The sequence below is a fragment of the Protopterus annectens genome, chromosome 9.part0 (genome assembly GCF_019279795.1).
Source record: "Protopterus annectens isolate FY-2018-M chromosome 9.part0, PAN1.0, whole genome shotgun sequence".
Lineage (NCBI taxonomy): Eukaryota > Metazoa > Chordata > Ceratodontiformes > Protopteridae > Protopterus > Protopterus annectens.
The window spans coordinates 319031351-319057923 of NC_056743.1; the positions used below are offsets into that span (position 1 = coordinate 319031351).

A 26573-nucleotide genomic window follows, 5' to 3' on the forward strand; every position below is an offset into this window, starting at 1 on the left:
TAAAACTCTTAGAAGCCATTTGGCTGCCCTTAACCTGTACTTAGAAAATCAAAGGCTTAAGAAGCCAGCCCTTAGGATGGATCCGGAATCGGCAGACCCCATAGAACCACCAAAGAAAAAGGCCAAAGTTTTGTGGCCTATTACCATCTCCTCTCCGTCATCAGACAGGCTGTAAACCGCCAATATAGAGGTTAAGGGACGTCCGCTAGATATGTCTGCTTCTATGGCTCCCCAGGGGGAAACCATTTCCGAAGCGCCGGCCGGCATGTCCGCGGATATGTCTTAGACGTCGGTTATTTCTTAAGTAGAGGGGGAACCAGGTTCCACCGGACGCCCTTCTGGATCTCAGGAGTCTGAGTCTCCTTCCATTGGTAAGACCCCAGAATCAAGGCCTACAGTGTCTTCCAAAACTACTCCTTTAAAAAGAAGACAAAAAAATTAAACCTTTATCTACCCCTCCTGAAGGACAGCCAGACTGGGAGTCTTTTACTCAGTCCCTGATGCAGGCCTTCATGGCCCTTAGGCCTACAACCTCCTCAGCCCCCTCTGTTCCAGTGCTCAGCCCAGGGCCTACTTCTGCTACCTCACTCCTTCCCTTTATTCCCCAGGAAGAAGAAGAAGAGGCCCTCACCTCTTGCTGTGAGGAGTCTATTACTTACTCTTCCCAAATAGCCTCCCCCCAGGAATATTTTTCTCCAGATGAGGATTCTGTTGAAGGAGATTCCCCTCCAGAGGACATAACATTTGGTGAAACTGTCACTAAGGTGAAAGAATGCTTTAAATGGGATACTTTCCAAATGACAGAAACTCAAAAAAGATGCCTTGAGTTGTTGCAGGTTGAGTCACCCTCCCCATCGGCCATTCCTCCACTGATCCCTGCATACCCTGACATATTTGCTTTTTGCTCTAAGAACCATGACTCTCAGCCACTTGTCCCAGGTAGAGCAGGCCGTTTCTATAAGGTGCCTCATGACCACAAATCCCTAGTAGACCCCCCCCCCTCTTGGTGGACCCTGCTGTTATAGCTGTGACCCCAGATTCTAGATTGCTCCTTTCTTAGTCTCTCTTACCTTCAGATAAAGACAGTAAAATTATGGATAGGCTGAGCAAGAAGAGTTACGCCTCTTCCACCCTGGCCTTCAGAGCAGTTAACTACCAAACACACATATGGTTAAATATGCCTTGGACTTGGTATCCTAAGCCTCTACTCTTCTGAACTCCCTGTCTGACTCTCCTAACAAAACTGAAGTAGCATCTAAGGTATCCCTGGCATCCCATGTGGCCAGGCAGTCCATTAGATGCAGTTTTGACACAGCAGAGGCCTGTACTTGATCAGCTGCAACTGCATCAGTTCTGCAAAGATTCTCCTGGCCTAGGCTCTAACCACTGCCAGAAGATTTTAAGTCCAAAGTCCTAGGTGCTCCTCTTGATCATAGCCTTCTGTTTGGTAAGCAGTCTGCAGAACTATTTAAAAATGTACAGGAGAAGAGCAAAGAGCTACTAGATATTAAACACCTGATGGTATCTTCTATACCCAAGTACTATAGAAGTTATCCTGCCAAAACATCCCGTCAGAAAGGCCTCCTCCACGACCTCCCTTTCTTCTACCAGGCATAGGAAAGGGACTAGGAGGCAATCAGCTTCAAAGACTACCTCTTCTCAGCCAGCTCAAAGACGGTCCTTTCTGGATAGAAGTAATGGCAACAATGCGCGACTGCTTTGCTCATCTTCCCATACCTTTCTGTCTCTCTCATTGTCTTCCCCTTTGAAAAGAAATTACCATAGACCACTGGGTGCTGGCAATAGTGTAAAAAGGATATTTTCTATCCTGGCAGAAAAGACCCTCCCCACAGGGCATTCCTTTTCCACCCAAAAATCAGCTTCACCCAATTCCCCACATTATCCAGGATGTACGGGCACAAGGCACCATAGAACCCGTCCCATCAGGACAAGAAGGAAAAGATTTTTACTCCAGACTTTTCCTAGTTCCAAAAAAGGATGGACCGTGGAGACCAATCCTGGACTTATCCATTCTAAATATTTTTCTAAAATTCCCCTCTTTCAGAATGCTGTCCCTACAGACCCTGTTTCCACTGCTGCCACCACAAGCATTCATGGCCACTTTGGACCTGAAAGAGGCTTACCTCCACATCCCCATACACTGAAACCACAAAAAATACTTGCACTTTGCTGTGCTTTGCTCTCATTTTCAATTTACTGCCTTGCCCTTTTGTTTGTCCATTGCACCAAGGGTTTTCTCCAAATATCTAGCTCCCACCATAGCCTTCTGCAGGACCAAGGTCATACAGATCTATCCCTACCTGTACGATGTTATAATTCTTGCAGAAAAAGAAGAGACTCTCAAAAATCATCTCCAGATGTTGTTCGTGTTTCACTGTTGCAGTCATTACATTTGGGTTATCCTGCTGGCAGGTTGCCCTCAGTCGGCCTGATTTCCAAAGTCCTGGGTCCTGCGTTTGTTGCTGTCGCCTCTTCCCTGACGTCAGGTCGTCAGGGGTATAAAAGATGCAGCTGACACCATAGCGACTAGGTTTCACACTGAACCTCCCCAAGTCATCCCTGTCCCCAGAACAAGACAAGGTCTTGGTGGGTTGCAGGATTCACAGACCTAATCAAAGCATTTTTACCCCAAGACAACGTAATCTCCCTGACCAACCATTTCCAGGACCTCCTCCAGATAGACCAGCTGTCAGCAAGACAGTTTATGCACCTTCTGGGTCGTATGGCAGCCACCATCCCTATGCTTCCCCTAGCCAGGATGCGCATGAGGAAGCTGCAATGGTATGTAAAGAACATATGGTCCCAGCACAGCTCTCCTCTAAATTTCTAAATACCCTTCCTTCCTTGTCTACAAATAGAACTAAGGTGGTGGATACAATAGATTCAAAGGAATTCAAGACTACCCCTCCTACCCCACACACCAGATCAGCATATGCACACATGCCTCTGATCTGGGCTTGGAGGCTACCATGAAGGGAATCAGGGTACAAGTACCTTGGCAGGTATCTCTCTTGAGGAAATGTATCAGCGTTGAAGAAATGATGGCGGTTCATTTGGCCCTGAAGGCTTTTCACCCTATCCTTCAGCCAGGCCCCCTGCTAATCTTCACATACAACACCACTGTCATGTGGTACATCAACAAACTTTGGAAATCTATGCAGGCTGGCAATGCAAATTTGGGAATTAGCCTCACAGAACAACTTATTTCTGCAGGCGACATGCATCCCTTCCCACAACAACCTTCAGGCAGGTGCTCTAAGCAGATCATTCTCTCTACATCACGAGTGGATGTTACACAGGGAAGTTTTCCTAGCCATAGTCCACTAATGGTATACACCACATATAGATCTGTTTGCCTCCCCCAGAACAGACAATTGAGAAACTTCTGTACCAAACACCACTCTCCCCTAGCTTAGTAGGTGGATGCCTTCATTATCCCATGGAAGGGCCGGTTTCTGTTTGCCTCCCCCCCCCCCATCCCTCTCATTCAGAAAGTCCTTCTGAATATCAGGAGAGACGTGCCAAAAATCTTGCTTGCTATTCCCTAATGGCCAAGGCAGCATTGGTTCCCCCTTGTACAATCCCTTGCCAGGGGCAATCACCGCAAGTTACCTCACAGGGTGGACCTGCTCACACAACAGAAGGGGAACTCTCATCCATCTACAACTATAGATGCTGAGCCTTACTCTCTAGGTAATAAACTTCTAGTACCCTTTGGACACTGCTACACAGAGGGATGTGCTTTCTAGCTTGCAGTAGGCCAAGAAACCCAGTACAAGGAGATGCCACATGTCTAAATGGGAGAGATTTTCCAAATGGTGTCTCCAAAGACGTAAGGGCCTCCTCCTAGCAGATGTCCCCTCAGTCTTAGCTTATGTGTGTGAGCTGATTCACTGAATAGTATGAAAGATCTGCTTTAAAGTGCACCTCTCTGCTATCTCTGCCTGCCTAGCCCTGAAACCTCCTTTACTCTCCAGGGTGGATGTTAAATCTTTTTTAAAAGGGGTTTTACACATAAGACCACCCAGAAAGCGTACCCCACCACCCTGGGGCCTAAATTATATCCTGGAGAAACTTACGCTGACTCCATTTGAACTAGCCACTTATGCATCCCTGCAGATGTGCACATGGAAAACAGTTTTGTTGGTAGCTCTCACTTCAGCAAGAAGGGTCTCCAAGTCGCAGGCACTCATGGCATGCCCTTCTTACACTATCTTCCATAAAAACAGGGTGACCCTGTGCACCAACCGCTCCTTCATGCCCAAAGTGATCAATGAGCTATCACTAAATCAGTCCATTCACGTACCAACCTTTTTCTCCTCTCCCCAGAATGACAGAGAATATTACACTCCCTGAATGTTCACAGACAACTAAGATTTTTTCTGGGCAAAACCAAGTCGGTCAGAAAATCAAATCAACTTTTTGTTTCCTTCCATCCCGGAACCCTGGGCAAGGCAGTCTGCAAACTAGACAGTTTCCTTTTGGATCAGGAAAACTACCGGTTTCTGCTACTCATACCATGGAAAAGACTTGAATCCGGGGATCACAGCTCATTCTACTAGAGCAGTAGCTTTCTTCAAAGGCCTAGAAACAGCTGCCATTCTTGAGGCAGCCACCTGGCTCACTGTACATAGCTTCACCAAACATTGCAAACTGGACCATATCAGCAGAGCAGGTTTTGCAAGGGCAATCCTGCAAGGATTTCGGGAGTCCGCTACCTCCACCCTTCCTCCTTCCTGAGCTGTGGTACTCTCCCACAGTAAGAATACTGCAACATGAGAATAGAAGGACATGGAATAGTTGTGTAAAATCTTACCATAACCATAGATGTCCTTCTCTTCCATGTTGCAGTATTCCTTCCCTCCCTCCTGACCCCCTAGTGTCATATCTACACATCTGCGGGCCTTCACAGGGCCCCTGACACACAGGGTTCTTTTTTGGACAGTCTGTGGCATTCCACCAGTCTGAAAGACATCTGATGTTGATCTTCTTCCCATTCATCATTGATGAGTTCGGTTCCGAGGTCTCAGAACCGAGTCTGCCCAATACCAAGCTCCATACACCAAAAACTCTCGAGCTAAGCTGCTACCCACAATGCCCTTCTCCCAGTTACCTCAGATCTCGTTTGCTGCGCAGCCATATAGCAGCATTTCACCGAGCTCTCCAGCTAAGTGTCATGTTTTATAAATAATTGTGTGTTTTTTTAACTTTTTTCCTAAACTAACTCTCTTTTATCTATCTAGCTCTACTCGTTAGGTGTTTCTTATGCCATCGTAGGTACGCCCTCTTCTACCCTTCTGTTATCGTCTGATACCATCATCGGCATCTTCTTTTTCTCTTTTCTTCACTCCTTTTAGTCACAGTAGTGTGTGTTTTTCGTGTGTATGGAAATGTCTGATTAAAAAAGGGACTTTGGTGTTTAAACATTGCACTTCTTGCAAAGGCAAACTCCCTAACAGTGACTCACACAATGATCGTGTGTATTGTCTGGGGGTTTCTCACCTCTCTGTGAAACCTCCTTGCCAGATTTGCCTAAGTTTTAGTCAGCGGATGCTGAACGAATGAAAAAACAAACTGATTTTGAAAGGCCTTTTAGTCTCTCCTTTCTCAGAGGCCCTTTCTGTATCAGAGGTCTGAACCCCTCCAGTGAAGGACAGAAAACTTTCCCATTCAGATCCCTCATCACCAGCTGGTGATAAGGGCAAGTCTCATAACCATGAGGCCCACGAATCTTCATTGGAGCATAGAATTGCTTCATTAGCTCTGACTACGACTATTGCTTCTGTTCCGAGCTCTGCTTCAGTTGCTACTTTATCCAGTGTCATAGATATTACAGAAACTTCGTTGGGGCCAACCTCTATGGCACCAGCCCTGTCTACAGTGTCAACTACGACTCAGACCTTACTTTTTACAATAGTTTCGGCACCGACTTCACCTTTTACCGCACTGAAGGCGGTTCTGACAATTCCTTTGGAACTGATAATAACCTCGACTCCGAGTGCCTCCTCGGCATCGAGTCCCTTCTTGACGCCACTGTTTCCTCTGTTACCTGTCTCCAAGTTGGAGACTGCGGTGCCGATAACTCAAATACCACTGACCTGGTACCTCCCTTCATTTGACCCATTCTTTTTTATTTTTTATTTTTATTTTATTTTTATTTTACATTTGTTGACTGGGCTAGTCTAGCTGGAGAAAATTCCATTTTCAGTAGAGGCCCAGGGAGAAAAGCTCCACAAAAATAAGTACATAGAGACAAAAAATAAAAATATTAGTATAAATGGTAATGAAAACAATAATAACAAACTGAGCAATTTAAGATTATTACTACAAGAGTTAATTACTATCATACATAGTTACAAGAAAATAAGCTATATGTTTTAAAATTAAAGGTGCATGAATTAATTACTACCACTCACAGTTACAGTCTAGGGAAAAAAGATATTAAATTTTATACAGAGATGCATGTCGGATATGGATACAAGGAAAGGAGGTAAAGAAAGAGTGTAAAAAAATAAGGGGGAAAAAATAAAAGGGGATTAGATTATGAAAATGGGATGAAGTTAGGACAGTAATAGGCAAGGAAGCGAATTTGAAGACAGTGTGGGGGGAAGAGAAGAATGCCAAGTGGAGAGTAGAGTCAGAGAAGGAGAAGAGGTAGTTATAAGTAAAGTTGAAGTATTGGGAAGTTAATCAGGTTTACTACAGGAGCAGAGCCAGTGATTTTGGAAGTGGAGTTTAATATTTTGTTTGAAGAGAGGCAGTGATGTAATATTTGTTATGTTGCTTGGTAACGAATTCCATTTTGAACCTACAGAATTGGTAAAAAGGGAGTCACCAGCAGTGTTGTTTGATTTTATGGAACTAGTCAATAGCTTACTAGATGAGCGGAGAGAGTTGAGATTATTATAGGGGATTATGAGTTGAGAGAGTATAGAGGTGTTATTTGGTTGGTACAGTATTTTGTGGGCAATGGTAAGTTGGTGGATTGCAAGATAGTTCTGATACTGTAGCCAGCCTAGTTGTTTCAAGTTAACACAGTGGTGAGTTCTGTAGGTGTTACCTGTAGCAAAGCGGGCAATGTTATTGTAGCAGGCTGTTAGTTTGTTTAGGTTGGTTTTCTTGAGGTTGGTGAAGATAGGTGAGGCATACAGAAGAGTAGAAATAAGATGGGAGTGAGCAATCCTAGTTCTGGTAGATGGTGTAAGGAATGGTCTGATTCGATATAAGGATCCTATTTTTCTGTTGACTTGTTTTATGGAGTTGTTTATGTGTTGATTGAAAGAGAGATTATTATCAATGGTAATACCTAACAATTTAGTGGTAGAGTCAGGTGAAATGACAGTGGCACTGTTGGAGGAGATGGAGAAGTTTAAGGGGGAGGTCCTAGAAGTGGGTGTGAAAAGGAGCAGTTTAGTTTTTTTAGCATTTAATAGGAGGAATCGACTGGAGAACTATGTTTCTATGGTATTAAAAATTTTTGGGTAAGAGAGATAAGTTCTGGGGTGGAGGATGCGGAGCAGATGAGTGTAGAATCATCAGCATATTGAATGAAGGTTGCTTGAGGGATTATAGTATGAAGATCATTAATGAAGAGGGAAAAGAGAAGTGGGCCAAGAATAGAGCCTTGTGGAACTCCGATAGAAACAGGCATAAGCGAAGAAATGTGGTTGTCCCAAAGAACTGCTTGTTTTCTATTTGTGAGATAGGAATTAAACCATTTAATGGCTGGGATATCAAAAGATAGGGATTCAAGAGTATTAATTAATAAAGAGTGGTTGACCATATCGAATGCTTTGGAGAGGTCAATGAAGAGGGCAGAAGAGAGTAGGTTGTTATTACGGTTCTGATTAATAGTGTCTACAAAGGAAAGCAGGGCAGTAGTAGTACTATGATGTGGTCTAAAACCGTGTTGACAGTTTGCTATTATGTTGTGAAGAGAGAGATGTTGTACAAGTTGATGGTGGATACATTTCTCCATAATTTTGGCCAAAGGTGAGAGGAGAGCAATAGGTCTGTAGTTAGAGTATTCTAAGGAGTTTCCACCTTTATGAAGTGGGATAATATGAGAGACTTTCCAGATATCTGGGATGTTTCCTTCTTTGATTGTCCTATTTATGAGAATAGATATAGGATATGCGATAACCTTAGCAGCCTTTTGTAGAAAGAGTGAGGGGAGCTTATCAGCAGAGGGGGTACAGGGTTTTAGTTTGTGCAGGAGTCTGTATATGTAAGATGTGGAGACAGGTTGTAGAGAGAATTTAAAGGTAGAGTTCGTTAGGTTACTTGGTGGGTTTAAGTTGTTGGCATTAAGTTGTTTAGCTAGAGCTTGGATAGTTTCAGTGAAGAAAGAGTTAAGCATCTGCAGTTTGCTGAGGGGTATCAGGGTCAGCATTAATTGGGGAAGGTGTTTTGGAAGTACCTGGGGAGAGGAGTCTATTGACAGAAGACCAGAAAAGTTTAGAATTATTGACATGGGTTTGTTGTAGTTCATAGTAGAATTTCTTTTTGTCAGATATTATTGCCTTTTTAGTTAGATTTCTGAGCTGGCGGAAGTGTAGAAGATCTGGGTTATTTCTATGGGATCTCCATGAGGCCCAGACTTTATTTCTGGTGAGAATAAGTTTTTTGGTTTCATGGGAGAGCCAAGGGGTGGGCAGTATTAGATTTCATTCTAATGATACGTTCAGGAGCATGTAAGTCAAGAATGGATAAAAAGATTTTGTTGAAGTATAATACTGCATTTTCAAGAGGAAGTGTTTTTAAGGGATTCCAGTTGCATGCACTAAGTTCAGCCTGAAATAGATCAGGATTAAAATGTTTGATGGTGCGTATTTTTCTTGTAGTGGGTGGGTTTACACAATCGGCCTTTTCCCTTGTTATAAATGTTAAGGAGTGGTCACTGATATCATCTGGCAAGGTTCCTACTTTGTAGTTAACTTTAATTCTGTTTATAAGTATCCAGTCTAAAATGCTTTCTCTATTACTATGTTTGTTCAGCCTAGTAGTAGAGGTAATGGTTTGGATAAAGCCATGTAGGTTGATATGAGAAGAAGGATTTTCATTATTAATGTTATTCCAGTCTATGTTCAGGTCACCTAGTATAATAGTTTCTTGGGGATATGTAGCAGATATCCAACTAAGATAATTTTCCAGGATCGGTATATTGTCACCAGGTGGGAGATACATACAGATAATATAAAGGGATTTTTTGGAATTTAACTGGAGTTTTGTAATGATTGCTTCTAACTTGCTATCTTGGGATGGAGAGGCAGGAAGGGTAGTGATATTCAGATGAATTTTAAAAAGAATTGCAACTCCACCACCTTTGCGGTTGGGACGGTCGAGTCTAACTATATTGTAGCCTTGGGGACTAATCTCAGTGTCTTTGGTGATTGGTTTTAGCCATGTCTCTGAGAGGCAGAGAATATCATATGAATGTGTATGAAGGAGGGCATGCAGGTGGGGTATTTTGTTGTTTATGCTTTGGGTATTAAGATGTCCTAGCCATGGGCACTGCATGTGCTCCTATTTATGCTAACATGGTACTGCTGGATTGGGAAGTGGAATTCATTTTAAATTCGGATTGGATGTCCTTCATAAAAAGATATGTCCGCTATTTGGACGATATCTTTATCCTTTGGGAGGGTGAAACTCAGGTGTTGCAGGAATTCATCAGTTATATCAACAACACCACGGATTATCTTAAATTCACCCACCAATATGATACACATGGTATAAATTATCTTGATGTCCGTATATACAGCAAGGACAATGAATTTCACTCCCATATCCACAGAAAAGATACTTTTAGTAATGGTTATTTACATTACAGCAGTGCGCACACATATAACACCAAGAGGGGCATTATCAAGGGACAGTGCATTCGGGCTGCCCGTATGACCACGGAGAGGCACAGAGTGGATCAAGAATTGGATTACATTGGTCAGCTTTTTTTGGACAAGGGGTACCCATCTAAGATGGTGAATGATATTACAGGTTATGTTAAGAAAGAATGGGGATTAAAATATAAACCACTGTTGGGGGTGGGTATATCTAAATCTTTGCCCACAGGTGATAGCAGGACAAAAAAGATAAACCAGACTGCAGGGACAGTGATTAACAATACATACACTAGATCATGTATTATCCAATATGGTAAACATTCCAGTGAGGTAAAGAAAATTATTACAACAAACTGGAACATCATGACTAGTGATCAGACCATCAAAAGCAAGATTACTGACAGACCACATTTTGTTTACAAAACAGGAAACAATCTAAAAAGAATAATAGAAATAAAATCGAATTTCCAGCATAACACCAAAGTGAAGAGGACAGGTACTAGAAGATGTGGCCAATGCAATTATTGCAAATACATTATGGATACACCTAGTATTACTCTGAAAAACTGTTTAAAGAGCAAGATTTGGTTCTCTAACGGTAATTGTTCAACTAAACATGTCATATATCTTAGTGTTTGTCAGACCTGTATGAGTTATTATGTGGGGAAGACAGACCGCAGTCTAAAGAATAGAATATATGATCACATATACTGCATGAGGAAGTGTGATATTAATAATGCACTATCTAGACACCTTATTAACAGTCCACAGTGTAAGATGTTCAAATTTGCGATTTTGGACGTTATTACCCCCAATCCTAGAGGGGGCAACATAAAGGCTACGGTGGGGGAAAGAGAGATCAGGTGGCAGATCAGGTTGGATGCTGCCACCCCCCCCCGGCCTTAATGAAATGATCCCTACCAAGCCCTTGGTTAGGGTTTAGTTGAATTTCATTGCGTAATATATTATATCTCTCCAGCAAATTTTATATAATTATTGTCATTTAAACAAAGTTGGAGGGTTATTCCAAGCATGTGTTTAGATTTCTTAACAACATATATATTCTTCATATATACATTTTTTTCTTTTTAAATAAATATTTCTTTTCAAATAAATATTTTTTATTAGTATTATGATTGGTATATATTGTACATATTTTATATTGTGTTTGTATCTTATATTTCTTATGGAATATATTTCATTGTACACCAAGTACTGAACAATTTTTAAAGGATGAATTTATATGAAATTATATGTTCAAGTTTTCTTAACAATTAGTTTAGTACTGCATATATTGTTGACATATCTGCATTTATACAGTTGCTTATATTAGTATGGTTTTGTACAGAAGGCATATGTTATACATCTTTAGTTTCTTTAGTAGCAAGGTGCTTGTGCTGCATTTTAAAATGTGTATGGCATCATTGTCAAACAATTGACCTAATTGATTAATTGTTATTTAGGGCGGGTTTTTAGATTAACTGTGATATATAAGTCCAACAATTTTATAGTATGATGTTCTGATGAAGACAGATTCAGTACTGTAGAAAGCGCTTAACTATTTTTATTTCAATAAATCAAGTGTTTCCAGCACAGTATCCTGTTTCCTGGCGTTCATTGTCACCGTCCTGGTGATTTACAATTTTGTTGTTTCGCTGGGATTTTTCATTTTTATTTCGTTGCTCTACATGGATTCTATGCAGGAGATGCTCAACGTTTCCAATCTTGTCTCGAGGGACGAGATAGACAAAATTCATTCCGAGATGACCATTATTAGAGGGGAAATCACTCGGCTCGTTGAACTACTAACACCGGCAAACATTGCTCCTAACAAACCGACTCAACCTAACCCGCTGGTTGCAACGTCCATCCGCTCCTCTATTGGTAACGCTAGTGACGAGGAGATTCCAAATGCACAGAGGAGGTTTTCCTCCCCTTTACCGTCCAGGCGAACACCGAGGAAGGATATCTGTGAAGAAAGGGGCAGTCGTGGTTTATTCACAACTTCAACAGCAACGGCGGAAAACATTGACATCATTGACGATGACCGTTGCCTTATATCTGGTGCCAAACCTAAACGCCATCCTCCGGTACGTACATATGGCGGTGAGGACAAGGGAAAAGGTGCAACTAAAGCACCGACGAAAGGTACTGTTAATCTAAATGTTGTTGGGTCATCCATACACGAGGATTATCCGAAAAGGCACGCATATTGTCTAGATAATTTCATGGACATGCCGCTTGATTTCAAGGACATTCCTCAAGCGGTTTCTAATTTTCATTCAGTTGTGGAAGGAGGGAATTTTCCTTCCTTGAAGAAGTTAATTTTTACTTTTGGCAACAATTTAACGAAGGTCAAGAACCTTCAAGTAGAGAATTTATATTTGCATAAATGTTTAGATAGTGGGATAGTGCCCATGGGATTGCGGTTCTTTAAGGAACCAATGGGGATAGAAATGAACGTGCATAATATCAAGGTTTGCAATGATATGTTTGACGAATTTGGTAGAAAGTTTATTACGTTTATTGTTGAATGTAACGATTCCAAAATCAGTTCACTGCTCAATGAAATTGATAGAATAGATAGACAGATAAGGGATGATGTATTGTTTTCACAGTGGGAAAAGCTGTACTACAAACAATACGAATATGCAGAAAACATGTACAAGAGAACTTATGATAGGAAATACAAGAAGCTGCAGAGGGACATTGCACAATATGAGAAAGGGACAGCTTATAGATGGAAAAATGGGAACGATAGGAAATTCATTTCTGGGAAAAGATATGCTAAGCACTCTGTTACCTATGTTGGTGATGCTGTACATGATGATGGTCATTTCAACAATTATTGTAGGGATGATGAATGTTTTTTAGAGAATGGGGGAGACCAATGGAGAACAGTGGAACAGAAGGGGAAAAGGAAAAACACTTGGAAGAATCGGAGATACAATTAGTAGTGGATTCTCCCAATCCTGACCCCAGAAATGTGGATTTTGGTCTCAATAGTACGACAGATGGCAAAAGTTCCCCAGTAATAAATGCAAATAGGATCCTCCACTCTTGTGGGGAGATCAAGATTTACAATTACACTTCTCATCCAGTGTTACCTGAATTTTTTCAAATTTTCTCTAAGGGTATGAAATTTATACCTGATTTCAAGTTTGATGTAACAGATACCCTAGTTGAATTTAAATTGTTTATGAGAAAATTAAACTTGGGAATATTTTTTAAAAATCAGAATATTATCAGTCTGAACCAGACAGAGGAATTAAAGAAAAAGAGTGCTTTTACTCCACCTATGTGTAACACACTTACATCATTTGAAAATGTAGTGAACTCCGAGTTATATTCTCTACACAATAAATACAAGTATACTAAGGGTGGGAAACAACCGGGCAAGGATATGATGGATGTAATCCAATCATTGTGTGACAACAACATTCGCATCATGACTGCGGACAAGGGTGGGGGTATTGTGTTTTATGATCAGGAACAATACAAAAGTAAAATCTTCAATCTTTTGAACAATTCAACACAGTACACACCCTCTTCCATTAATGAAGTAAATATAGCCCACAGTCGAATTGATTCCTATTTAGAAGAATTTATAGTGGAAAATAGAATCAATGAAGATTTATACAGATATCTCAAGGTTGAGTTCCCCATTCTGGCCACCATTACAGGCATTCCCAAGGTCCACAAAGACATTTATGATCCACCTTTCCGTCCTATCATCTCTGGTAGTGCTAGCAAAGCTTTTCCCTTTGGACAAGTCATTCATCATAAATTGAAACACATCTATGACACAGTGGAACACATAATGAAAGATTCTTGGGAGTTCCTGGGCCTGTTCAAAAAGGAACTATGGTCCCCTAAGTTGATTTATGTGACAATAGATGTACAGGACTTGTTTTCCTGTATCCCAAAGGAGGATGGACTACAAAGATTTATTAATAGTATGCATAAAGTGAGTGAATTAGGCCAGGATGACATCACACTTCTTACAGAATTCATGGACATCGTCTTGGATCACAATTATATCTACTATGAGGGGGAGCACCACAGACAAAAAACGGGGGTAGCCATGGGCACTGCATGTGCTCCTATTTATGCTAACATGGTACTGCTGGATTGGGAAGTGGAATTCATTTTAAATTCGGATTGGATGTCCTTCATAAAGAGATACGTCCGCTATTTGGACGACATCTTTATCCTTTGGGAGGGTGAAACTCAGGTGTTGCAGGAATTCATCAGTTATATCAACAACACCACGGATTATCTTAAATTCACCCACCAATATGATACACATGGTATAAATTATCTTGATGTCCGTATATACAGCAAGGACAATGAATTTCACTCCCATATCCACAGAAAAGATACTTTTAGTAATGGTTATTTACATTACAGCAGTGCGCACACATATAACACCAAGAGGGGCATTATCAAGGGACAGTGCATTCGGGCTGCCCGTATGACCACGGAGAGGCACAGAGTGGATCAAGAATTGGATTACATTGGTCAGCTTTTTTTGGACAAGGGGTACCCATCTAAGATGGTGAATGATATTACAGGTTATGTTAAGAAAGAATGGGGATTAAAATATAAACCACTGTTGGGGGTGGGTATATCTAAACCTTTGCCCACAGGTGACAGCAGGACAAAAAAGATAAACCAGACTGCAGGGACAGTGACTAACAATACATACACTAGATCATGTATTATCCAATATGGTAAACATTCCAGTGAGGTAAAGAAAATTATTACAACAAACTGGAACATCATGACTAGTGATCAGACCATCAAAAGCAAGATTACTGACAGACCACATTTTGTTTACAAAACAGGAAACAATCTAAAAAGAATAATAGAAATAAAATCGAATTTCCAGCATAACACCAAAGTGAAGAGGACAGGTACTAGAAGATGTGGCCAATGCAATTATTGCAAATACATTATGGATACACCTAGTATTACTCTGAAAAACTGTTTAAAGAGCAAGATTTGGTTCTCTAATGGTAATTGTTCAACTAAACATGTCATATATCTTAGTGTTTGTCAGACCTGTATGAGTTATTATGTGGGGAAGACAGACCGCAGTCTAAAGAATAGAATATATGATCACATATACTGCATGAGGAAGTGTGATATCAATAATGCACTATCCAGACACCTTATTAACAGTCCACAGTGTAAGATGTTCAAATTTGCGATTTTGGACGTTATTACCCCCAATCCTAGAGGGGGCAACATAAAGGCTACGGTGGGGGAAAGGGAGATCAGGTGGCAGATCAGGTTGGATGCTGCCACCCCCCCCGGCCTTAATGAAATGATCCCTACCAAGCCTTTGGTTAGGGTTTAGTTGAATTTCATTGCGTAATATATTATATCTCTCCAGCACATTTTATATAACTGTTGTCATTCTAACAAAATTGGAGGGTTATCCCAAGTATGTGTTTAGATTTCTCAACAACATATATATTCTTTATATATACATTTTTTCTTTTTAAACAAATATTTCTTTTTAAATAAATATTTTTTATTAGTATGATTGGTATATATTGTATATATTTTATATTGTGTTTGTATTTTATATTTCTTATGGAATATATTTCATTGTACACCAAGTACTGAACAATTTTTAAAGGATGAATTTATATGAAATTATATGTTCAAGTTTTCTTAACAATTAGTTTAGTACTGCATATATTGTTGACATATCTGCATTTATACAGTTGCTTATATTAGTATGGTTTTGTACAGAAGGCATATGTTATACATCTTTAGTTTCTTTAGTAGCAAGGTGCTTGTGCTGCATTTTAAAATGTGTATGGCATCATTGTCAAACAATTGACCTAATTGATTAATTGTTATTTAGGGCGGGTTTTTAGATTAACTGTGATATATAAGTCCAACAATTTTATAGTATGATGTTCTGATGAAGACAGATTCAGTACTGTAGAAAGCGCTTAACTATTTTTATTTCAATAAATCAAGTGTTTCCAGCACAGTATCCTGTTTCCTGGCGTTCATTGTCACCGTCCTGGTGATTTACAATTTTGTTGTTTCGCTGGGATTTTTCATTTTTATTTCAGCCTGAAATAGATCAGGATTAAAATGTTTGATGGTGCGTATTTTTCTTGTAGTGGGTGGGTTTACACAATCGGCCTTTTCCCTTGTTATAAATGTTAAGGAGTGGTCACTGATATCATCTGGCAAGGTTCCTACTTTGTAGTTAACTTTAATTCTGTTTATAAGTATCCAGTCTAAAATGCTTTCTCTATTACTATGTTTGTTCAGCCTAGTAGTAGAGGTAATGGTTTGGATAAAGCCATGTAGGTTGATATGAGAAGAAGGATTTTCAGTATTAATGTTATTCCAGTCTATGTTCAGGTCACCTAGTATAATAGTTTCTTGGGGATATGTAGCAGATATCCAACTAAGATAATTTTCCAGGATCGGTATATTGTCACCAGGTGGGAGATACATACAGATAATATAAAGGGATTTTTTGGAATTTAACTGGAGTTTTGTAATGATTGCTTCTAACTTGCTATCTTGGGATGGAGAGGCAGGAAGGGTAGTGATATTCAGATGAATTTTAAAAAGAATTGCAACTCCACCACCTTTGCGGTTGGGACGGTCGAGTCTAACTATATTGTAGCCTTGGGGACTAATCTCAGTGTCTTTGGTGATTGGTTTTAGCCATGTCTCTGAGAGGCAGAGAATATCATATGAATGTGTATGAAGGAGGGCATGCAGGTGGGGTATTTTGTTGTTTATGCTTTGGGTATTAAGATGTCCTATTAGGAAGGTGTTATTGAGTTTGGGTATTGACACTAGGGGAGAAGGGAAAGTAGGTCCAGGGTTGGGGTGGATGTCCCCATCTTGAAGGGTAGGATTACTAGGTTTGAATGTGAGCTTACATATTAGAAGGGAAAGTGTTTTAGATTTGTTATCCGAAGGCAAGACATAGTTGAGGTGTGTAAGTCTATGGAATTTAGGTAGTTGATAGTTGGGGGTAGAAGGAGTATATGGATATGAATTAGGTGGAGAGAACAATGTTGTAGTGTGTTTGTGTGAATAGAAAGATTGGTCATAAAGTGATTTCTCATAGTAGGATAGGAGGTAAACTGAGCATAGGGTGGATAAAAGTAGAATTAGGAGTAAGATCTGGGTTGGCATGTAGGGAGCCATAGTGAGAAGAGTAAAATATATTAGAGATGGAAGAGAGGAAGTATGAGAGATGGAAGTAGAAGGTAGTATCCTAAACTTACGTCAAAGTAGAGTAACAGATAAAGGATAAGAAAGAGGGGGTAGGAGTGAGATAGAGAAAGGTGTAAAATCTGAAGGTTAGTTGTAGTGGGGGGGTAAGAGGAAATTAGAGGAATAAGGTGGGAGTGGGTGGAAGTTAGAGTGGGACAGAGCAGGATAGGAAGGTTGGGATAGGGGGTGTGTCCAGGGAACTATAAGGTTAGGACCCCTGGGGGTGGGTGGGAATTGGGGGTAGGGAGGGGAGCGGAGTGAGCCCGTAGGGCGAACGGAGCGGGCAGAAACCACAGAGGAGAGGAGGAGAGGAAACAATCAGGAAGATAGGTGAAAAAAGTAAGTAGAAGTAGGTATGAAGAGGAGAGTACAATTGTAGACAAAGCAGGCAGGTTTAGCAATATAGCGCAGAATAAGTGTAGAAAGGAGATAGATAGGCAAGAGGTAGAGCAGAGAGCCCTAGTGTAATTTGGATAAGCAGAGAGGGTAGAGGAAACAAATAAGTGTGTAGGAGAAAAGTATAGTGGGAGGAAGGGTTTAACCGAGGAAAATAAAGAATGTTTAGAGGGTAGAAAGAGATGAAGACCCTAAGGACAGATGAGCTATGCAAGGTATCCCAAAGCAGGAAAAGCTAAGGTTAAGAACAGAAAGGGGTAGCCAGTGGGTATAAAGGGAGAGAGAGAGGATAAAGTAAGTCAGCTGGGGGGGGAGAGCTCAACTAGATGGCAGGACGCCTGAGAGTAAGGAGTCAGCCACAGCTGAGTTACTCCAGGTTGAGGAGAAATAAGAGCTAGGGGAGAGGAACCAGTGAAAAAAGTAGGGCAGGCAGGTTACAAAAAAAGTGGCAGATAGGCTGGGGGGGGGGTTGGCTGCTGTCGTATCAGACTCAGGAGACTCTGTTACCTAGCAAGTAAGAGTAAAGTCTTTAGTTAAGTCTAGCAGACATACTTTGAGTACAATGTTCCTGGGTATGCTTCACAAATAGCTGTGTTCCTGGGTGAGATTCAGCGGGAGCTGGTAGGAGAGCTACCTTGCAGAAACAGGGAAAACCAGGGAAGAACAGGCAGGGCAGTAGCAGGTAGAGTAGAAGTAGAACTCAGAGCTATAATATAGGAGAGAGAAAGACAGGTAGTAAGGAGTGCAATATTAAAAACAATATTAAAAAAAAACTTATATTATGGAGGCAAGACAAAAACAGGCAAACCATAAAATATGCATTAGATTACATTAGAAGACATTCAGAAAAATAATAAGCAGCACAGGTAAAATGCTTATAAAGTTCCTATGCTGTATGCAGTTTGTTGTAAAACAATAGCGTACATGTGCGGCCGGTGTACAGATATAGAATACAGGCAGATAATATGAGAAATGCAAAGATAGGTGGGTCTCAGGCTAGGCGCTGGCAAGGACTCCCAGGTAGTACCCAAATACTAGGAAAGGCAGCAGCGTAGTTTCAGTAAGAGCGCAGGAAAGAGGAGGGCACTATGTAGCTTCTGTGAAATAATTAAGTAGCTAGAGGACTGAGGAGTCTAACTGTGATACACAGTTTTAAAGGTTAATTGAAGGGAGAAACAAAAAAGTAATCCTTATAGCTGCTTAAAATGGGCCACCATGTACCAAAAACGGGGCTTTATATTGAAGGCTAAAAAGAACCATCAGGTTTGGAAAGGCCCCCGTGCAGTACGCTGACCAGCAAGGATTAAGGAAGGAGATCACAGTACAAGCACGCTAAGCGCTATGGAAGCTACTGCGTACTTTACTTTTATATTGCAGGCTAAAACTAACTGCTTGGTTTGGGAAGGCCCACGTGCAATATGCTGACCAGCAAAGAGTAAGGAAGGAGAATTACAATACAAGCACGCTAAGCGCTATAAAAGCTACTACGTGCTTTACTCAGTGTGCTATTTTAATATAAAGAAAGAACCAAAGTTTGCTAAAGTATATTGTTTTAGCGTGGTTAAAAGGGGCACCAACTCGCTCTTTATACGCTATTATTGAACACAAACCACCAAACACAAAGTGCTTGTACCCAAAATATAGTTTAAATAGTTTAAAGAGAAACCAATGCAACACGCTCTTTATACTTTATCATTGAACGTAAGTCACGTACCAAACACTGAGCGTTAGTACTTGAATGTAGTTAAAAAGAGAAACCAATGCAACTGAAGTATAATGTTCTAGCGTGGTATAATAGGAACATCAAGGCGCGCTTTGTGCGCTACAATTAAACACAAGCACAGTACTAAAACATAGCGTGTAATTCTAAGGATAATGCGTAAACTCTACAGGCTTACAGATAAAAGCAACACCATAGCATCTAAAGATGAAAAACCTCGTGTCCAATGCAGACGGACCATTCTTAGGATTCTTAGGACAGACGTACAGCTCCTTTCTGGACCTGCCTGACTCCCCTTCAGGAGTGTCCACGAGGTCCACCAGGAGTCTTTCTGAATTCATTCTGGTGCACCTACTGGATCAGCTGTTGACAGCCAAAGGGATAACAGACGTTCCTAAGACTCATCCCACTTCAGGGTTTGGGTCTATTGCTCCCAAAACTCCCACTTTTACTCCTCCTTCGGATCCGTTGGTTCCGAAGCCCATTGTTCCATCATCATTGGTGGAAACCCATTCCTCGGTGCCAGCAGTGACCCTCACTGAGGTTTTGAGGCCACCCCTTTGTGTTTCGGTACCATCTGAACTGTCCCTTCCTCAGTCTCATGGTTGGGGAGGTTGGAATCCTCTGTTCTGAGCACGGTTCCAAATTTATCGGTTCCGTCCTCAGATCTTGGGATAACGCCTGCCTCAGTCTTGCTTGAGGCTCCATCCCCAGGATCAGGTCTGATGGAGTGGGGTGTGACCCTGGTTCCGAGGTTGTCCTACTCTGTTCCCGGCTCCCATTCCTCTTTGAGCAGGCCTGCTTTCTGTGTGATGGAGAGGGTGCTTGCTTCTGGAAGTGCTCCTCCTACGTCGGAACTTCTCTCTGCTGCCACTGAACTACAGCTACCACGGGTCACCTCTCCAGGGCACCGAGAGCACAAGCATCAGGGTACTCATCCTTTCGAGTCTTCCTCAGATATCCCCACTGAAGAACCTCCTCAGAAGAAGGCGTGTAAGAGGAAATACATCAACTCTCCTGAAGAGTCCCTCTCAGAGGACAATGGACTACGATGATGGGGAGGGGTCCCCATGGTCACCCCCTGATGATGTCTCCTTTGGAGACACCCTGGAAATATTTAAACAGAGGGGTGGCTGGAAGCCCTCTAACCCTTCCTTGGAGGAGCCCATCTCCCTGCAGGCTTTTCGCTCTCTGCCCTCTACCACTTGGGGTGACCCCACCTGCTGATGAGTTTGCCCAGCTCATTGTGCAGCGTGCATGGAAGAACCCTGATTCTATTGAGGCCATTCCCCGGAGACCAGGTAACATTCTTTCCCCACCAGAGGAGCACCTCCACTGGTCTAAGGGCTTGCCAGTTGATGCTATGTTGGTGGCGGCAGCCACTAAAAAGAATCTAGCAGAAGAAAGTCCTACTGTTCACCCGCCCAACAGAGTCCCAGGTTGTGGACAGACTAGGGAAGCAAGTTTTTGCTTCAGCGACCTTTGCAGTTAGGTCCCTGAACTACTTGGCACATTTCATGAGACTCCAAAGAGATCCTGATTTCTGAACTTTCTGGAGCCCTCGCGGGTCAAGTTTCTGACTGGGCATTAGACAAGGCTGTCTCTCAACTTGCCACCCTTGAGTCTATCTCCAACTCGTCCATGAGGTTGGTTTCCTATTCAACCAAGAGCGGTTGCAGGCAAAGTCATGAGGTGTCATGCCTAGATGTGGATCTGTGACCTCGCTGACTCCTTCAAGTCCTCCTTTTTGAGCGCCCCTATTGAACCATCTTCCTTGTTTGGTTGTAAAGGACACACTGGCCAGGTGCAAGCAGGACGGAAAGACCTGGTCTGCCATTGGCCTATGTTTTTCCAAGCCCCAATGTTCTTTTTCCAGGAACCAGAGGAGTGGGAAAATATGGCACAAAAAATCTGAAGGTCTTTTCTGTAATGCACGTGGCGAGGATTCCCCTAGAGGCAGAGGGGGTTCCAATGGTGGAAGACGCCCCTTTAGGGGCACAGGGGATCCCTGAAATCAAGACTCCAGGGATTATTTCTCCAGGCGATCTTAACGCTCCTGAAGCATTGCATGATTGCTTTCCTGTGGAAGTAGTCAGGGCTAGTTTTTCTCTGCACTAAACTGCCTGGCACTCTATTACAAAAGATTGGTGGGGGCAGAGAATAATCTCCAGAGGCTATTACATCCCTCTAACATCCCATCCAAAACCTACAAAGAGCCTTCTCAATGTTCCAACCAGTCAAAGGGAAGAAGCGGCTTCAGAGATAAGAAAGCTGCGTCAAAAAAGAGTCATCCATCCAGTTCCCCCAGACCAATGCGGATCCATTTTTTACTCAAGATTTTTTTTGGTGCCAAAAAAGACCTGGGACTGGAGGAGACCCATTCTGGATCCCAGCCATCTAAACAAGTCAGTGGTTCAAACCAAATTCCACATGGTCACTATTCAATCCATTCTCCCGTTTTTACGGGATGTTTGGATGTGCTCTATAGGCCTCTGGGATGTGTATTACCACATCAAAATGGACAAATGCTCCAGGAGTCTCCTTCGCTTCTGGCTAGGAGCTAATCATTACCAGTTCCGAGCCCTGCCATTTGGTCTCTCGACGGCCCCCCAGAGTGTTCATGAAATGCCTTGCAGTGGTGACGGCTCATCTGAGACTTCAAGGATTCCAGGTGTTTTCATATTTAGACGGTTGGCTCCTTTCCGACCCCACCAAGCGTCTCCTGACCATGGCCCTCCATTACACACTCACTAGCAGAGTCCCTAGGCATCACAGTTCATTGGGAGAAATCCAATTTACAACCTACCCAACAGGTGGAATTTATAGGGGCAGTTTTCAATACTTGAACATGCCTGGTATCTCTACCAGCTCACAGGCTTCAGAGGTTAAGATTGCAAGTACGAGTGATACTCTGTCAAAGAAGGTGTCAGCAAGAGAAGTTCTCCAGGCTCTGGGGTCCATGGCTGCGGCCATTCCGATTGTTCCTCTGGCAAGCTTACACATGAGACTGTTACAATGGCTCTTACTGTGATGGCAGAAATTTTCAGCCGATGGGGCCAGCCTTGCTGCGATCTCTTCGCCTCCCCTTTGAACAACAAATGCAGCAGCTTCTTTGTCCACTTTCCCCAGAGGGGGAGTCCCCAAGAGACGCTGTGACTCACGATTGGCCCACTGGTCTCCTCTATGCTTATCCTCCAAATCCTTTGATACCCCTATTTTTGAAGAAAGCAATTTGGTTGAGATGCAAGGTGAATCTTCATTGCCCCATTATGGCCTTGACAAGTGCGGTTCCCCTTCTTCTGGCTTCACCTGTTACAACCTCAATGGATCCTGGACACTCATCCAGACTTAATTTCTCACCCCCAAGGGTTGACGCTCCCAAATCTGTCCACTCTCAAGCTGATAGCTTGGTTTCTCTGAGTCGTCAGGCAGGAAACCCTCTCCTCACCTGTTCACGATCTTATTCTGGCCTCCCATAAGCCATACACCAGAAAACTTTACAGAGATAAGTGGAAAAGGTTTGCTCTTTGGTCTAAAGAACAGATGCTAGACCCCTTCTCAGCTCCGGTCTCTGTTATACTTCAATACCTTTCTGAGTATTTTGAGAATGGAGCAACAGCTTCTACCATTCGAGTCCACTTAGCTATTTCCAATTTTCATAACAGTTTAGAGGGCATTCTACTCATCTCCACCCGCCTATGCAAGACCTTTCTCAAAGGAGTATTTCATAGCAGACCTCCAATTAGGCGTCCGTTAGAGGCATGGAATCTCTCCCTGGTACTACAGTCTCTCTCTTTACCCCCTTTTGAGCCTGCTGCAAAATGTGACCTCAAATTTCTATCCTGGAAATCTCTATTTTTGGTGCCTGTCACGTCAGCTAGACTGATATCAGAATTACAAGCCTTATGCATAAAGAGCCCATATTTAATTTTTCATAAAGACAGAGTATCTCTATGGACTAATCCATCTTTTCTCCCCAAAGTGATTTCTGATTTCTCTGTGAACCAGTCCATTGACCTCCCAGTGTTTTCCCCAAACTATTCCTATAAAGGAGACTACTGTCTACATTTATTGGATGTACATAGGCAACTACGTTTTTACTTGGATTGGACTAAATCTATCCGCAAGTCAGATCATCTTTTCATTTCCTTCTCTGGACCAAAAATGGGATATGCTGTAACAAAAGTCAATTTATCAAAATGGCTCAGAGATTGTAGTGCCTTTTCATATTCACATAGAAATAAGCCTAAACCTGTCAATATCCAAGCACATTCAACGAGAGCCATACCAACCTCTGTTGCTTTTCACTCCAGAGCCTCTATGGACGACGTTTGCGCAGCAGCCATTTGGGCTAACCCCCACACTTTTATCAAACATTACAGGTTGGATATGGTCTCCAGGGGAAGAGCGGCCTTTGGCTCAATGGTACTCCGGAATGTTCTTCCATAAGGGCCACCCAGGTTTTTCAGGTAGCTTGGGATTCTGTCCCATCAGTGATGAATGGGAAGAAGATTAACAAGATCAGATAAAGAAGTTATGTCTTACAGTAACGTTCCATCTGTGTTGTTGATCATCTTCCATTCATCACATCCCACCCTCCGTCCCCCACCAAAGGCTCCTGGTGGATCTTATGGGTCCTTGTGGTATTTTCAGGGTTTTCTGTGCAGAAATGGCCTCTGCTTTTACTTCTGTGTGTTTCATGCAAACTCGATCTGAGGTAACTGGGAGAAGGGCATTTTGAGTAGCAGCTTAGCTCGAGAGTTTTTGGTGTACGTGAGCGTGGGATTAGGCCGACTCGGTTCCGAGGGCTCGGACCCGAACCTATCAGTGATGAATGGAAGAAGATCAACAACACGGAACATTATGGTAAGACATAACTTATTTTTTTGGCATCTCCTAGGCTACTGTCCGACTGGGCAGTTAGTTCTGAGGTCTGTGTGTGCAGACGTCACATTTAAGGTCCCTGGTTTATGGCCCTATGTGTGGCTTGGCCCATGCACCAACAGCAACCAGGCTGAAATCTTTTGTATATGAGCCGACGTTCAGTTCACCTGAGGCAGAGGATCTCACAGTAAGACTACTGCAACATGGAAGAGAAGGACATCTATGGTTATGGTAAGATCTTACACAATTTAATTTTTTTCTGTACTTTACCAGCCCATCTAGGTTCCGCTATTTGCCTTTGTCTCATTCTCTGGTAATCTATGGAGCCATAACCAGTCAACATGAGTTTACCCTCCTATGACCGCAAAAAGAAGAAAGTCATTAGGGAGTGTTTGAATGTCAGGCTGGTTCTATTTTGCCTTAGGTGCTGGTAGGTGACTTTGTTGCTGGTCTTGGCTTCTCAGACCTCTCATGTTTTTTTGTTTCCTCCCAAGCCCCCCATGGTGTTGCACATAGAACCACTGAGGATCAGGGAGTGACTTAAAATTTTAAACTCATCTTTTTTAAACCAAATAAAAATTTCCCCTTTTCCTCAGCTCCCTTTTTCAATAAGCCATTTAAGCAGCACATAAACATAAAATAGGAGTTTAAAACGCATTTGTAAGGAGGCTTCAAAAGGAAAAGAAAATACTTTAAAAATCAAGGACATTCCTTCCAGTCATCATGACTGTTGTTTCAGGCTTTACTTGGACCATTCTTCAGGGCTCATGGATTCTTAGTTTATTTTTTCTCTTCCCTGCCTAATTTCTAAGCTATGGTAATTGATCCAAACTAGCTTAGGCTATTGTAACAATGTTCTAAATATTGAACATACTGCAGTTGTGTAAGCAAATTTACCATAACTGTAAATTTTCTAATAGATCGCTGTTACAGTAGTCACACCTCCCTTCTTTTCTTTTATTTTGACTGTTTTCTTTTTGTGTTGTCATGGTTTTGAAGGTATAGATGCTTGTGTTTATAGAGGGCCATTTGTTTTGTTTCCTAGCATTGTCCTTTCAGAACTTTTGCCTTCCTTTTCGGGTCTATATTAAATTAGCAAACGCTTAAAATAGCGAATGCTGATTTATTGACCCTTTAAAACCGAAACCTGAAAATCCCGAAGACACGGAACAGCGAAATTTTTTTTTTTTTTTTTTTTTTTTAATCGCTGGGCCATTTTCTGGACTTTGCCATTTCCTCCAGTGTGATGACATTTCCTCCACTGTGGTGCGATCTTGGAGTTGATATATTTAAGGAGGGGGGTGTGGGGGGCACAGCACCCCACTTTATTTTTTTGTGTTCCGAACTTTTTTTTTTCCCACCCTGGGGGGGGGGGGGTCGCTGTTCTGTGTCTTTGGGATTTTCAGGCTTCGGTTTTAAAGAGTCGATAAATCAGCGTTCACTATTTTAAGCGTTCGCTAATTTAATATAGACCCTCCTTTTGTAGGCAAAAAAGCAATGGCTAATTTGGTACTCTGTCTTTATATTGGAGCACCTTACAGAGCATGTGGAATATGCCTTTAAGCTTTGAAAGCTGCCCAACTACTGGAACAGAACCCAAATAGCTTAGGCTACTGCAACAGTGATTTGTTGGAACATCTAATTTTATAAGTTTATCCATATTACTGTATTATTTAATTATTATTGAATTGCTGAGGGAGTTTGACAATGCACATAACTGCTCTTGGTTCTACTAGACTAAACTAAATGTATAACCACTCTTCAAGAATGCTAGACTTTTGTCTCTGCCCTTAACATATATTTCAAGTATTCTCAGAGCAGCTTCATTGTTCTGCAAAAAAAAACTTTTCTTTCCTCTGTTGCACATTGCACTTAATCCGTTTATGACAGAACTGAGCAATTATGTTTTTATTGTAATTTGTGACTTTGTAATGTAGAGCTGAAGGATTAATAGCGTAGGAAAAAAGAAATATAATTCTGCGTAATAATTTAAAATGTTTCTGTTATTGTCCTTACTTTGAGATCATTTTTGGTTACTCATTATTAGCTTTTTTAATGTTTTTGGTGAAGTTCTACAGATGTTAACCTCACTTACTCTCACTTTCTTTTTACTTTTACAGAAAAGCCCTACAGCATATGCCCCCACTTAGTCTGACACAGGCATCTGCAGAATTTCCTAACTTTCTTTCGACTAATGTTTTGGAAGAAGTGGACAGTTTCCTCACAAGAATTGTCTGGTATGTTCCTGTAAGGGATTTGAAATAACATGTTATGAAAACTTGTCTGTACATGCATGGAAAAAATGTTTTCCTCTTTTGAGTTAAAAGTCTGTATTAAATATTGGATGGTAGATAACTCTTGTTGCTCCGGGTCACTGTATGTGTTGGCCATCATGTTTTTTTGACCCATTGGAATCAAAAAGTTCTGCACAGTTACCGTTTGTC

The 26573-nt window shown here is 41.8% G+C and overlaps 1 protein-coding gene across 1 annotated transcript in view; it reads left to right on the forward strand.

The window, feature by feature from the left end:
- The window catches only part of ZZEF1 (zinc finger ZZ-type and EF-hand domain containing 1), a gene marked incomplete in the record, with an annotated part of 3903331 nt that overhangs the window by 348100 nt on the left and 3528658 nt on the right, over positions 1-26573 (forward strand). Inside the window, 1 exon segment of the mRNA XM_044082903.1 lies at positions 26250-26366. Coding sequence (XP_043938838.1) covers positions 26250-26366 — 117 coding nt within the window.